The sequence below is a fragment of the Accipiter gentilis genome, chromosome 5 (assembly GCF_929443795.1).
Source record: "Accipiter gentilis chromosome 5, bAccGen1.1, whole genome shotgun sequence".
Lineage (NCBI taxonomy): Eukaryota > Metazoa > Chordata > Aves > Accipitriformes > Accipitridae > Astur > Astur gentilis.
The window spans coordinates 36,698,183-36,710,267 of record NC_064884.1 but is presented as its reverse complement, the minus strand read 5'-3'; the positions used below and the strand labels follow the sequence as shown (position 1 = coordinate 36,710,267).

At 43.7% G+C, this 12,085-nt stretch overlaps 2 protein-coding genes and 1 non-coding gene across 4 annotated transcripts; 2 read left to right on the top strand and 1 right to left on the bottom strand.

Annotated features, from left to right (window-relative positions):
- Positions 1-119: 119 nt before the first annotated feature.
- MRPL18 (mitochondrial ribosomal protein L18) lies at positions 120-2,883 on the bottom strand. The gene is made up of 4 exons (XM_049801675.1): positions 2,709-2,883; positions 1,811-1,991; positions 578-812; positions 120-318 (listed from the first exon to the last, which is right to left on the bottom strand). Exons 1-4 carry the CDS (start codon positions 2,770-2,772, stop codon positions 247-249), a joined length of 552 nt encoding a protein of 183 aa, XP_049657632.1. The 5' UTR covers positions 2,773-2,883; the 3' UTR covers positions 120-246.
- A 774-nt stretch (positions 2,884-3,657) lies between these two features.
- Positions 3,658-11,903, top strand: TCP1 (t-complex 1). Of its 2 annotated transcripts, XM_049801642.1 has the most exons (12): positions 3,658-3,827; positions 5,360-5,445; positions 6,172-6,300; positions 6,594-6,691; positions 7,038-7,148; positions 7,840-8,021; positions 8,656-8,782; positions 9,114-9,289; positions 9,753-9,876; positions 10,699-10,891; positions 11,203-11,366; positions 11,602-11,903. In XM_049801642.1, the coding sequence occupies exons 1-12, from the start codon at positions 3,755-3,757 to the stop codon at positions 11,813-11,815; spliced, it is 1,677 nt and encodes a 558-aa protein (XP_049657599.1). In that variant the 5' UTR covers positions 3,658-3,754; the 3' UTR covers positions 11,816-11,903. The 2 variants fall into 2 exon arrangements, with proteins under 2 accessions (XP_049657599.1, XP_049657600.1); XM_049801643.1 differs by lacking the exons at positions 3,658-3,827; positions 5,360-5,445; positions 6,172-6,300 and having other exon boundaries at positions 6,636-6,732.
- LOC126039076 (small nucleolar RNA SNORA29) lies at positions 4,657-4,792 on the top strand. Its single transcript, XR_007506193.1, has one exon. It is a non-coding gene; the product is annotated as a small nucleolar RNA SNORA29 (small nucleolar RNA).
- Positions 11,904-12,085: the final 182 nt, after the last annotated feature.

Sequence of the window (12,085 nt, the reverse complement as noted above, 5' to 3'; positions counted from 1 at the left end):
AATTACTTAATTTTGAAGTAAATGCTGTTAACGTGTCGGGCTGAACTATGGTAACCATTTATTCTAGCCTTAAAGGTCTTGATAATTTTAGAATCAAGAATAGGACACGCTTCTGTCCATTTAAAAATATTTTATTGTAAGATGCCACGTTCCACCTTTTTCCAGCTCTGGACCTTCACTGTGCCGGCACACGCACCTAAAAAAGCGATCATCGTGCCTTGGAAAGTTTTCCCAACGGTCTCCATTTTACTGATAGATTCTTCGTGGCTCACGCAGAATGACACCACCCTCCTGCATAGCTTTTTCAAATTCCTGAATCTTGTTTAAAAGACAGAGAGACAATAATAAATACAAAGAAAAGCCATCAGCACCGAAATATCACTAGGGACACGTTATGTGGAGGGGCAGAGGTTAACAGCCTCACTGAAGCACAATGCCAGGAACTGCAGTTTGTCAGAGCAACCCTTTTGAGTGTTGCAGGAAGGGACTGTCAAGCCACATAAGAAAATTAATGGTGAAGAGGAGTAAAATTAATGCTTAAAAAGGGCCAAATAAGTGTAAGGAGATGGGTACTTGCCGAGTCACAACGATATTCCCAGGGGATAACAGCTTTAAAGTTCACAAAGTTGATTCCTGCTTCCAAACAGCGCTGTGCCATTACACGGCCAAGGTTTCTGCATGCTGCTACTCCCTTGGGACTATAGAGATGTCTCTTTATGGCCCACTCTCGGGTAGAGGCAGATACTACAACATCCCCGTTACAGCGCTCAACGAAGGCTTCTACGTAATGCTGTGTCCGCTCAAGCCGTAATCTGAGTGAAGGAAAGAACGAACACGGGATTATGATGTCTTTTCCAGATGTATGGAGAGAACACATTCAAATGCTTAAATGTGTAAGTACCTCACTTTGTGAAACAAAATTGAATGTACTAGAACTATTAATATAATAATGAATTCTGGATATTGTTTTTATTATCTAGGGTTTTGCTTGTCGGGACATAAAATAGGACTCATATTACCAGTTCAGCAGCGTGAAATTCCAAGAGCAACTTTTCACCAGTTACTCAGGTGCACAGTCCTATGCTGCCTCACGCCAGCACGCACTCCAAACCAAGCACTGTCCACCTGCACAGTCCGGTATAGGTGCTTATGAGCTAGACCAGGGGAACAGCTCCAGCAGAAATGTAACTTCAGGTTCGCTACGCAGTCTCTGAAAGGCTTGTGCTTACACAGCAGGTAACAACTTGTCAGGATCAGCAAGTGGTCAAGCCGTAACACACAACCACAGAGTACTAGGAGCAACTATTTCTTATCACAATGAGACAAAATCAGAGTTCCAGGTATGAAAAAACTGGATGTGGTTCTCCCCTCAAGAACAAAATAATGATTTTGCATCCTCAGCTTAAAACAAACTTGTTTTCCAGATGACAAGCAATCAGCATTTTCTTAAAAAACAACAAAAAATACCCCAACTATTACAGTACCTCAAATAAAACAATGATGCATGGTCAACACAGGACTAGGAGAATCCTAAATTAAACAGCAGTTGCTTAAGCAATATTACTGCTACCTTAACAATAGACAGAAAGATCTTCAACATGTATGCTAACTTTGACATGATGCGAGCCTACTGTTCTCCGAGCACAAAAGATACCTGTTGATTAAGAACAACTAAGGGGGCAACTGATTCAATAACTCAAAAAGTGCACTTTGTAGGCATTCCACCTAGCGGGTTTCTGGGGTTTGGCTTTGTCTTGTTTGTTTGTTTTCTTTTGGAGTCTTCGTTTGTGCTGGTGACTTCCTGACTCACCTATGCCAGAATTCACGTTTTGGCCATGTTGTCTTCCAGCCACGCTCCTTCCTAGCCAGGGCCAACTGCTCCAAGTTCCGAGGATTCCTGTTAGTGAAGTCTGGGGCAACAACCTCATTTTCACTCGTGTCCACTTCGGTCTCAGTTTTGGGAGTGGCTGTAGTTGATGCAAAACGAAGACCTTGGGGAAAAACAGAACATAAAATCCCCCAGACTTAAAAAAAAAAATATAATGCAGACAGTAGAACAAATACAAGACAGAATGAGGCAGCCTGTAAAGTCAGCAGGGCAAAATGTGGTTTTGTTTTGGGGTTTTTTTTAAACACTTAATAGATAGATTACCAGAGCTCAACCTGTTTCTGCAATTCATCACGTGAACTGTAAGCTAAAAATGAAAAGCATATTAACACTGGTTCAAAACTCACGCATGAAGTATAAACTCGTGCATGACCAGAAGATGCCTAGGATTAAGGCTTTACAAAACACTGGAAGTAAAGAAAGAACCAATAACAGCGCTACCAAATAACAAGGTAAAAATCTTCTATGCTCTCAGCCTAATCATCACTAATTAACCTAGCAAAGAGGAATCTGGAGTTAGGCTCGCACACTCACTCTGCTACACAAGTTTTTGGTCCAGAGAAGCAGCGGGAACCGCTCACCAGAGCGATGGGCAGCGACTCTCCTTGTCAGACCACCCGCCCCAGCCGGAGACGCCCCAGCGGCGGCTCAGTCCCACAGTAACCCGAACGCCTATTACAAGCGGGAGCCCGGCACCGACTGGGACCTGCGCACGGCGGAGCAGCCCTGGGATCACCCCGGGATCACCCCTCCGCCGGCAGCACGGCGCCTCCCTGCCGGGAAGGGCCGGCATGGCGAGCCGCAGAGCGGCTGAGCTTACCCGCTCTGCGCGCCTGGAGCCCGCCTGCCGCCAGCAGCAGGCGGCTGCGGCTGCTCAGCGCCATGGGGAGTCGGTGCCCGCCACGACCTCGGGCGGCAGTCACCCCCCCCGCCGCTCACGGGCAGCTGGGTGCCGCCATATTGGCGAGGGCGGTACTTCCCCCGGAAGCCGGCCTCAGGGACTTCCGCCCGGAGTCGATGAGGTCAGGCAGAAGCGCCGGCCCAGCGCCCCCTCGGGAAGGGTCTGGTTGTGTCTGACGCGTTTTACAGAATAAAGCAGGAAACTCCCCCGACTCGGAAATGGTATTTGATTTTTCCCCTTGGAAAAGGGGCGCGAGGAGACACCGAACTGCAGAGACCGGGGCAATGTGTCCTGCAGCGGGCCCAGGAAGCGGGCTCCCGGTGCTTCTCAAAAGCCACGGCATGAGAGACCAGAACGGCTACAAAAGCTGCCTACCGTTATTAAAAGCAAAACCGCGCCTTTCGCGCTGCAGACTAGGGATCTACCGCTACTGATTCGGGCACAAGCAGCGCCGGGAGGCGTGCGATACCGCCGAGCCCCGCAGCGGCGGCGGGCGCTGAGCCGCCCAGCCCGCTGCAGGGTTATCCCGACCGCTTACAAGCCCGGCACCCTCGGCCGAGGGGAAGGCGGCGGCGGCGGCGGCGACCCTCCTCCACCCCGGCCCGCTCCTCTGAAAGGAGCGAGATGCGGCGCGCGCAGACGCGCGCGAGCCCGCGCTACCTTCTAGAACCTGCTGGAAGCTTTCCTGCCCCCCCCCCCCCCCCACTCCCCCGGGCGTGGCGGCTTTGTTCAACCGCGCCCACCAATCGCGGCTTGAGGCTGGGCCGCACCGCGCGCCTGGATTGGGCGGGCAGGGCACGGTCCCGCCCCTCGCGCGGGCAGGGCCGTCCCCTCTCCCTCCACTCGCTCCCGCGTAGTGGGGGGTGGGGCGGCGTGTACCCAGCGTTCCTTGCGGCCCCTCTGGCCATTCCGTGGCTCCGCGCGCTGCCGTCCCGCTGGGCTTGGCGCGGCGGCCGGGCGGGAAGATGGCGGCGATGGAGGGACCCCTGGCTGTTTTCGGCGAGCGGACCAGCGGCGACACGATCCGCACGCAAAACGGTAACGGCCGCGCGCTGCCGGCGGGGGCTTCATGACCGGTGGAGGGAGGGGCGGCAAGGAGGTAACATGGCGCGGCTGTTCCCGCCGCCATGTGCTCACCCGGCTCTGCCCCCACCCGGGAAGGGTCTCGCCCTGCCGCCGGCTTCCCTCAGCCCCGAGCCGCTAGGAGCCCGGGGGGGTGGTGGGGGGGTGGCACTGCTCTTTGTCCGCAGCGCCCAGGGGGAGAGTAGAGGCTTGCGCCATCCCGCGCCGCTCCCCAGCGTCTCGGTGGCGAAGTGATCCCGCGTCCCCCCTCCTTTCCTGGGGAGAAGCATCCAGCGGGAGTGGGGGCGGCGGCTGACCAGAGGCCGGCTCGGTTCCGTCCCGAGCTCGTAGGGCCTGAGCCGGCAAGGCCTGCAGACTGCTTGAGAAGGCTTGGTGGTGAAGGCGCGGCAGGGGAAGCAACAGCACAGGGAAATGATCTGTTTCTGAAAGTGGGGACCGTCCTCACGGTGGGTGTCTTTAACGTTCCACGTTTCTGAGGATTTTGTGTCGAGTCCCGGGGGAAGGCTGCAAATTCCGAGACTGTTCTCAGTTTCTGAGTAGATAAAACACAAAGGAAGAAGCTGAAGACCTGCTTACTGATGATCGCGACAGTCACGCAGCTCTGATGATTCTTGAGGTGGAACACTTAGAATGAAAATTACCTTAGCCTACGGTTGGGATTCTACTTGACAATGGCACCTTTGGTACAACGGTTATTTCTTTCGGAAAGCTGCCATTACTTCTCTAAAGCCAAAGAAATAGTTACTTTTGTTTGGAGTTCAGAGTGCAGGTCTGAGTGGTAACTATTCCCATTATACTACCACTTTTTCACTTTCCAGATTAAGTGGCTATGCTTGTGGGATAAAGGAAAACTTGCCATGGTCTGAAGGAAAAGGTTGATTGTATCTTTTTCCTATATGAAATTGGCAGAACATCCTTTAAAAAAGCAATTGTGTTAGAGGTTTCATGTTACTTTAGTTGTGACTAAAAGGTCATTTTTTACTTCCTTGACTTAGTTACGGAAGAAGTGTTTTGTTTCAGTCACTGACCTAGTTGGGACTAAAAAATATGTTACTAATTGATGTATGGTGATACCATTGTTCTGTATCTGCCTAGAACTGAGGGGTAAATGAGAGAAGTTTCAAGCCATGAGTTGCTGCTGCCAAAAGAAACAGTGCTACCAACCTCTACTGAGCTACCACCGCTGCTCTTCTGACCTCAGTAGTGTCCTCCATCTTACCAAGCCAGCAGAAAACTATTCTTTTTTTCTGATAAGTTAGCCTTGCCAGCTTAGTTAGCTGAACCAGCTTGGAGGGACAAGTGAGGTTTGGCACAGATTGTATTTTTGAGTAACAGCAAACTATTACTAGCTTAGCTAGGCTGAAACCTAATCCTAAATTAGGTCACTTTATCTCAAGTTTCTGAATTGCAGGTTCTTGGAATATTGTCTTGTAAACCTGAATCACCTTCAAGTTGGAAAGATAAAACTTTTTCTTTCATTTATTCAGTTACTGCTGCGTCTGCTATTGCCAATATTGTGAAGAGTTCTCTTGGGCCAGTTGGTCTGGATAAGATGTTGGTGGATGATATTGGGGTAAGTAAGCTTTCTTTAAGAAGTGTCAGGAGGACTTGTATTCCTGTGTAAAAGTGCTTCCGCTTAGTGTGCTTCATAGGTTTAATGTGCATGTGCCTGGTTTTTTTCCATGGTTTTGAGACAGGGTAGGAGGAGAACTGTGGTAAAATTGAGCATCAGGTAATGTGTGCTACATCATTTTAGTTTAATCTGATACTGTAGTTTATGTGGTACAGTCGTCTCTCTTCTATATGTAAGTTCTTGTCACCACTTACAAGTATTGGTCAAATTCACAGGAATGAATATCACCATTAAAGTCAGGCCTTATGGTGGTGTTGACATGTATGTCCTGGTCTCCACATTAGGAGACATAAGAAAAGAATTAATCCTATAACAATTTTAAAGCAGTATTTCATATTTTAAAATATTTCAAGCAAATTAGGAAAGTTTGCCATTTTACAGGCTGTTGTAATAAAATACTGTGATAGGGGGTATGTGCAAAATGTTTGATGAGTTTCTGTAACAAAGACTTCTGATAAAATGAAAGTGCAGATTCTGCGCTGGTAACATTTCTGTTGGTAGAATGAGACTCCTGTTTAAAAAACTGTAGCAAACATTTGGTATAAATAGTTATTTTATGGACATTTGAAGAATAATTAACTTTCATTTGTATGAATATTATGAAACGCACCAGTCAAAACATAATAGAAATATACTTTGTATTAACATTTGATTTCTGAAAATTAGGATGTGACCATTACTAATGATGGTGCAACCATTCTGAAGCTGCTAGAAGTGGAACATCCTGCTGCAAAAGTTCTTTGTGAGCTGGCAGATCTGCAAGACAAGGAAGTTGGTGATGGGACAACCTCAGTGGTATGTAGAAAGTTTTACAGGCAGGTACACCAAAAGTCAGTGTTTCATTATCACAATGCCGCTTTTAATTTATCCGTTATGAATCTTGATGCAGTGTTGAACAATTATACATACAGAATGAAAAAAGCTTGCAGTTGACTGAATATAAGCGGGTATAATTCTAGGTTGCAAGTACTTGTTTCTGCCAAGTAGACGTTGAACAACTCTTTGTGATTCTACTTTTCACTTAATGGCAATAGTTAGTTATTTTGCTTGTATAGAATACATGTATTTAGTGTTTGTATTTCAAACAGGTAATTATTGCTGCAGAACTTCTAAAAAATGCAGATGAGCTTGTGAAACAGAAAATTCATCCTACCTCCATTATTGGTGGATACCGACTTGCTTGCAAGTAAGAAACTAATACAGTTGAAGTACATTGCATTTTTTAAGGTACAATAAGTGCATGCTTTTTGTTTATTTCTGTATTTGTGTTTGTGTTAATGCAGGCTTCTTGGTGCAAAGTGGATAGTGTTTTGTTTTGGGGGTTGTTGGTTTTTTTTGTTGGGTTGGTTTTGGGTTTTTTTCTATTTTGTGTTTCTGTAATCCCATAAAAATGTCACGTTCCCGTCCTAGAACCTGAATCGATTTCATCCCTGTATTCCTTGAGGTAACATTTAGAAGGGCTGAAAACATGTAAGATTTTTGTCTTTTTGTGGGGGTGGAATTCTTTACCAGTTTTTGTCTTTATTCTACAGGGAAGCAGTCCGCTACATCAATGAAAATCTTATTATTAACACAGATGAATTGGGCAGGGAGTGCCTAATTAATGCTGCTAAAACATCAATGTCCTCTAAAATTATAGGAATGTATCCTTTAATTTGATCAAGTTAGTTAGGTGAGAGGGATTGGAGAGCTTGAGTAGCTAGGCTAGTTTATTTCACAGCAGTTTTTATGAATGGGGTGTAGTATGCAAGCTGTTTTTATAAGAGGGGTGTGAAAAATATTTCACAGATACTGTTATGTGGCATGGGAAAACATGTTCAGACTCGTCCAATTTATTTAAACCTGGTTAGGCACGTAACAGTAGCTTTAACAGTGTATTGTTTCCTTAGACATGGTGTGTTAGCGAGACTAGATAAGGAATTGCGTGAATGCAAGAACCTGTTACAAATGTCAAGTACCTGGTGAGTGAAACTAGAGGAAAGAAGGTTGCATTTTACTCGATAGTCACAGAAAAACCTGCATTTTATAGCTTTTGCACTAACAAGGGAATGCAGACTGACCATAGGATAGGTATATTTGTTAAGGAACAAAAGGCGTAAAATGCAAACATCATGTTAGCATGTTCTAATTTTCTTACCAGTGTTTCAGCTTTAAGAATTACTCTCGTTCATTTAAGGCAATAGTAAAGAAAGCTTAGCACTTCCATGCCTTTCTGGAGTTTGTTTTTTTGGAATCAGTTTTTTACTCCTAGTTTGGGCACTATCAGTAACTTTTTTTTTTCCTTCAGCATAATACTAGTTTTCTTCTTCAGTTTTATCCTTAACAGCATTTTAGTGATGGTGATTTCTTTGCTAATATGGTGGTGGATGCTGCACTGGCAGTTAAATATACAGACCAGAAAGGTCAGGCTCGGTATCCAATCAACTCAGTTAATGTTTTGAAGGCACATGGCCGCAGCCAAAAAGAGAGCATACTTGTGAACGGTTACGCTCTGAACTGCGTGGTGGGCTCACAGGGTAAGAACGTGCTATGTTTCATAGAGCTTTCATGTGAACTCGGTCCTCCTAGTCTTTCTGCATGGATCTTCTTACTGACTGCATTAGTAGCAAATTATGTGGGTTTTCAATTGTAGAACAATTAAATAAAAACACAAAAAACCCTTACTGCTTCAGCAGTGGTTTCTCAGCTAGGGTCTGCCAGCTAGTAGTGATCTGCAAAGTGTTGGTGAATGACTGTAGTTTCCCTAGCTTGGTAGCAGCATAGTTATGCTGTGATCTTCTGGAACATAAATGCCTCCCTTGTGGGGAGCCAATGTCAGGTTTGTAGGGAACGGTTAAGGTTTAGTAGAGCTGTGTTGTGATTAGGTAACCCAACGGATGTGAGGCTGTCAACTTTTCGTGCTCATTCACATTTTGGGGATGGAGTCTGTAAAAAGGTAACAGAGGTTACAGAAGAGATTTTTAAAAATAAATCCTTTCTGTGAAAGTCTATTAGGATTTTTCTGTTGTAGGGCAGAACTGGAAGTGAAGAAGCAAACTGAATAGAAATCTGAAATGTGAAATTAATGTTAGTTTTAATCTCTAATGCTAACTTGATGTTCTGTTAACTTGATTTGACAAATTCTTTTTCTTTCTTGTTTCCTCTCGTCAGGTATGACCAAGAGAATAGTTAATGCAAAGATTGCATGCCTTGACTTCAGCCTGCAGAAAGCCAAAATGAAGCTTGGTGTTCAGGTTGTTATCTCAGACCCTGAGAAGCTGGACCAGATAAGGCAGAGGTGGGTGGAAGCTTGAGTAACTGAGACAGTGGGGTTTCACAGGCTTGTTTTAGTCTCTTCAGTTGAGGTGGCTTGATGTAATTTTTGCTGAGTGCAAGGGGTAAAAATGTCTTAAATGTTAACATTTCCCAGCAATACCAAATATTAATGGTAGAAGTCTTCATTTCTGGAGGCAGAACTAGCATTAGGTGACTTTTCAAGAAATCCAAGTTATGCTTGTGCAATGGTCCTTCCTTGCAGAGCTCTGCATTAAAATTTCAGAAAATGGGTTGACAGAATGTGATTGTAGGTTTTTAAACACATTTTTAGAACTTTGTCTTTATCCTCTCAGAGAGTCGGACATTACCAAAGAAAGGATCCAGAAGATTTTGGCCACTGGTGCCAATGTTATTCTCACCACTGGAGGTATTGATGATATGTGTCTGAAGTATTTCGTTGATGCTGGTGCTATGGCAGTACGAAGAGTTGTAAAAAAGGACCTTAAACGGATTGCTAAGGCATCTGGAGGTATGTATATATAAAAATATCTCTTTCTTCTTTTTTTAAAGTAAAGGCTGGTTTTAGGGTATTAGTAACTAATTTTCAAAATATGGCTTCTTAACATGCAAGCCATGCAAGTGGAGGGTGAGTGGAGCTGAGCTGCTCTTCTGGAAAAAATTCTGGTTCTTGACAGATTTTATCTGTCAATTCTTAAATTTACAAGAAAGCATTTTCATTATGGTAAAGCACAGGAGCTTGTACTAGCTGTGGAAAAGTACGTGCTGTAGAAATTGAGCAAAAAGAGCAGTATGGATTATAAACTGTGGAATATTGAATTGCTGAGAAGTGTTGTTGAATTTAAGAAAAACCTGCTTAGGCTGCTTTTATTTCTGTTTTCAATTCCTATTTTTCTTCCTGTGTGCCTGTTCTGGGAAGTCGGCAAAGGATGTGCTGGAATTGAATGCTAATTTAACACTTTTGTTTGTTAAAGCAACTGTATGTTCGACCCTTGCAAACCTTGAAGGTGAGGAGAGTTTTGAGGCATTAATGCTGGGACAGGCGGAAGAGGTGATTCAAGAGAGAATCTGTGACGATGAGCTGATTCTAATCAAGAAGTAAGGATCCTTTTTAAAATACTCAGTTTTGTATAAACTTTCCTCTGTGTTTGAGATAAAATCCCATTTATTTACTTTCATGCTATCTCAGTGGTTTGATTAGTTATATGCATGGGAAAGAGTATACAAGTCCACTGCAGATTAGAGGTGAAAGTATCAGTATTTAATCTTTTTTGCTGGGGCTGGACACCTGTTTCATCAAAGGGTATTTTGGTTTTTTTGGTTTTTGGGGGTTTTTTAATGGGTAAGAAGAGCAACAATTGCTAACTGCCCACACACATGCTATTTTCCCTTTAAGTTTTTAGTATGCCACTGCAGTCTGCTACCTGAAGACTTGAGTATCAGCTTGTTTAACAAGAATATAGCTTGGATTTTAAATATTCCATGGCTTCAATATCCCTTCTCAGTGTTCAACTTCCTGTATTCTCACTTCTGTGTGAATGAAATAATCTGACCATACATGACTGCTTATACTGTAATGTTGGCAGTCATCAGCTCACTTGATGGCTATGCAGAAGAGAAATTTTAGTATCTAGTTACATTTCCCCCCTGTTTGATGGGAAAGCGTCTTGTCTGTCATACTTCTGCCAGGTAGCTTTCTCGAAGACTAAAACTCAAACGAGGTTCTTGCGTATTAGAAATTAAAATACTAAGTTACACTGTACATATCCTGGAAGGGTGCATAGCAATATTAAGACTTTCTTTTAAATGTTGAAAGAATGGCTCAACTGAACTTGGCTTTAGAAGAAAAATTGTAGCAAGAGGAGATTTAGTTTATATTCTGTTCAACACAGCTAACTTCCGATTCCTTTTTTCCCCTAGTACAAAGGCTCGTACTTCAGCATCAATTATCTTAAGAGGAGCTAATGACTTCATGTGCGATGAAATGGAACGATCTATACATGATGCTCTCTGTGTTGTTAAAAGGGTATTGGAATCCAAGTCTGTTGTCCCAGGTGGTGGTGCTGTAGAGGCAGCACTTTCAATATATCTTGAAAATTATGCAACCAGCATGGTAAGCCTTGCACAAAGAACTAACAGTGTGCATGTGTTAAACTAGGACAATGTGAATTTTCAAGCAATTATTTTCTTCTAGAAGTGGGTTCTGTGGTCCATGAAAACCTAATCATCTTAGAGAATGCAAGCTGCTGCTTTAAAATGGAGGATGAGTTATTCTTTCTCTGATAATTAGGCTAGATGTTCCTTTGACAAAAGAATAGGTTATGCATGTCAAAACCCCTACCTGCTATTGATACTCTTCATCATGGCTGTATTGTTTCCTCTTTTGTTGCAGCAATTGGTTTAAAAACTTTTTTCTCTTTCTAGGGATCACGTGAACAACTTGCAATAGCGGAATTTGCAAGATCCCTCTTAATAATTCCAAACACATTGGCAGTAAATGCCGCTCAAGATGCGACAGATCTTGTTGCAAAGTTGAGAGCATTCCACAATGAGGCTCAAGTTAACCCAGATCGCAAAAATCTGAAATGGCAAGTATCTGTCTGTAGGAAGGCCAAGTGGGTTGGTGACTTAGAAAATTGTTCTGCCTGTTTACTGAATCATGATTTGCATGTAAAAAAAGGGTGTAGGTTATCACTGAACTTTTCTCCCCCTGTCCTTCAGTCCTACGTGTGTGTCACTGGGACCTAGTAGTAGTTACAAAGCAAACTCCCAGCTGTATTTCTGCTTCTTCTATCTCTCCATCTGACTATTTCTTATTTGCAGGATTGGTCTTGACTTGATCAATGGGAAACCTCGTGATAACAAGCAAGCTGGTGTCTTTGAACCAACCATGGTTAAAACCAAGAGCCTGAAGTTTGCAACAGAAGCTGCAATTACTATTCTTCGAATTGATGACCTTATTAAACTGCACCCTGAAACTAAAGAAGAGAGAGGGTGCTATGAGGATGCAGTTCACTCTGGAGCGCTTGAAGAATAACTTAGGTTTTATTTATGTTTGTCTAACTTACACTTCCCACTCTTGTAACTAAGATGTTAATAAAACAAGTGGTTGAATGCTGCTGCTATTTTCTTGTGAACAAATTAATTTTTGGAAGTGAGGTTGGTATTTGTGTTGAGAATTTAAGCTTTAGTGTCTGCTAATAACAAGTGCCTGCAGTAGCCACTAACCATTTTGTCAAGGCAGTGATTGAGTGGCAAAAAGTAATGGAGTAAGCTTATTGTTTAATTTCAGGCAAAACAAACAGCT

Excerpts from the sequence above, each read along its gene's own strand:
- MRPL18 (XM_049801675.1), bottom strand. The coding sequence starts at position 2,772 with ATGGCGCTGAGCAGCCGCAGCCGCCTGCTGCTGGCGGCAGGCGGGCTC. Across the intron at positions 813-1,810 it reads AAACGTGAATTCTGGCATAG|ATTACGGCTTGAGCGGACAC; the intron begins GTGAGTCAGGAA and ends TCCTTCACTCAG. Across the intron at positions 319-577 it reads GGGAATATCGTTGTGACTCG|ATTCAGGAATTTGAAAAAGC; the intron begins GCAAGTACCCAT and ends CTTTTAAACAAG.
- TCP1 (XM_049801642.1), top strand. The coding sequence starts at position 3,755 with ATGGCGGCGATGGAGGGACCCCTGGCTGTTTTCGGCGAGCGGACCAGC. Across the intron at positions 8,783-9,113 it reads CTGGACCAGATAAGGCAGAG|AGAGTCGGACATTACCAAAG; the intron begins GTGGGTGGAAGC and ends TTATCCTCTCAG. Across the intron at positions 11,367-11,601 it reads GATCGCAAAAATCTGAAATG|GATTGGTCTTGACTTGATCA; the intron begins GCAAGTATCTGT and ends TCTTATTTGCAG.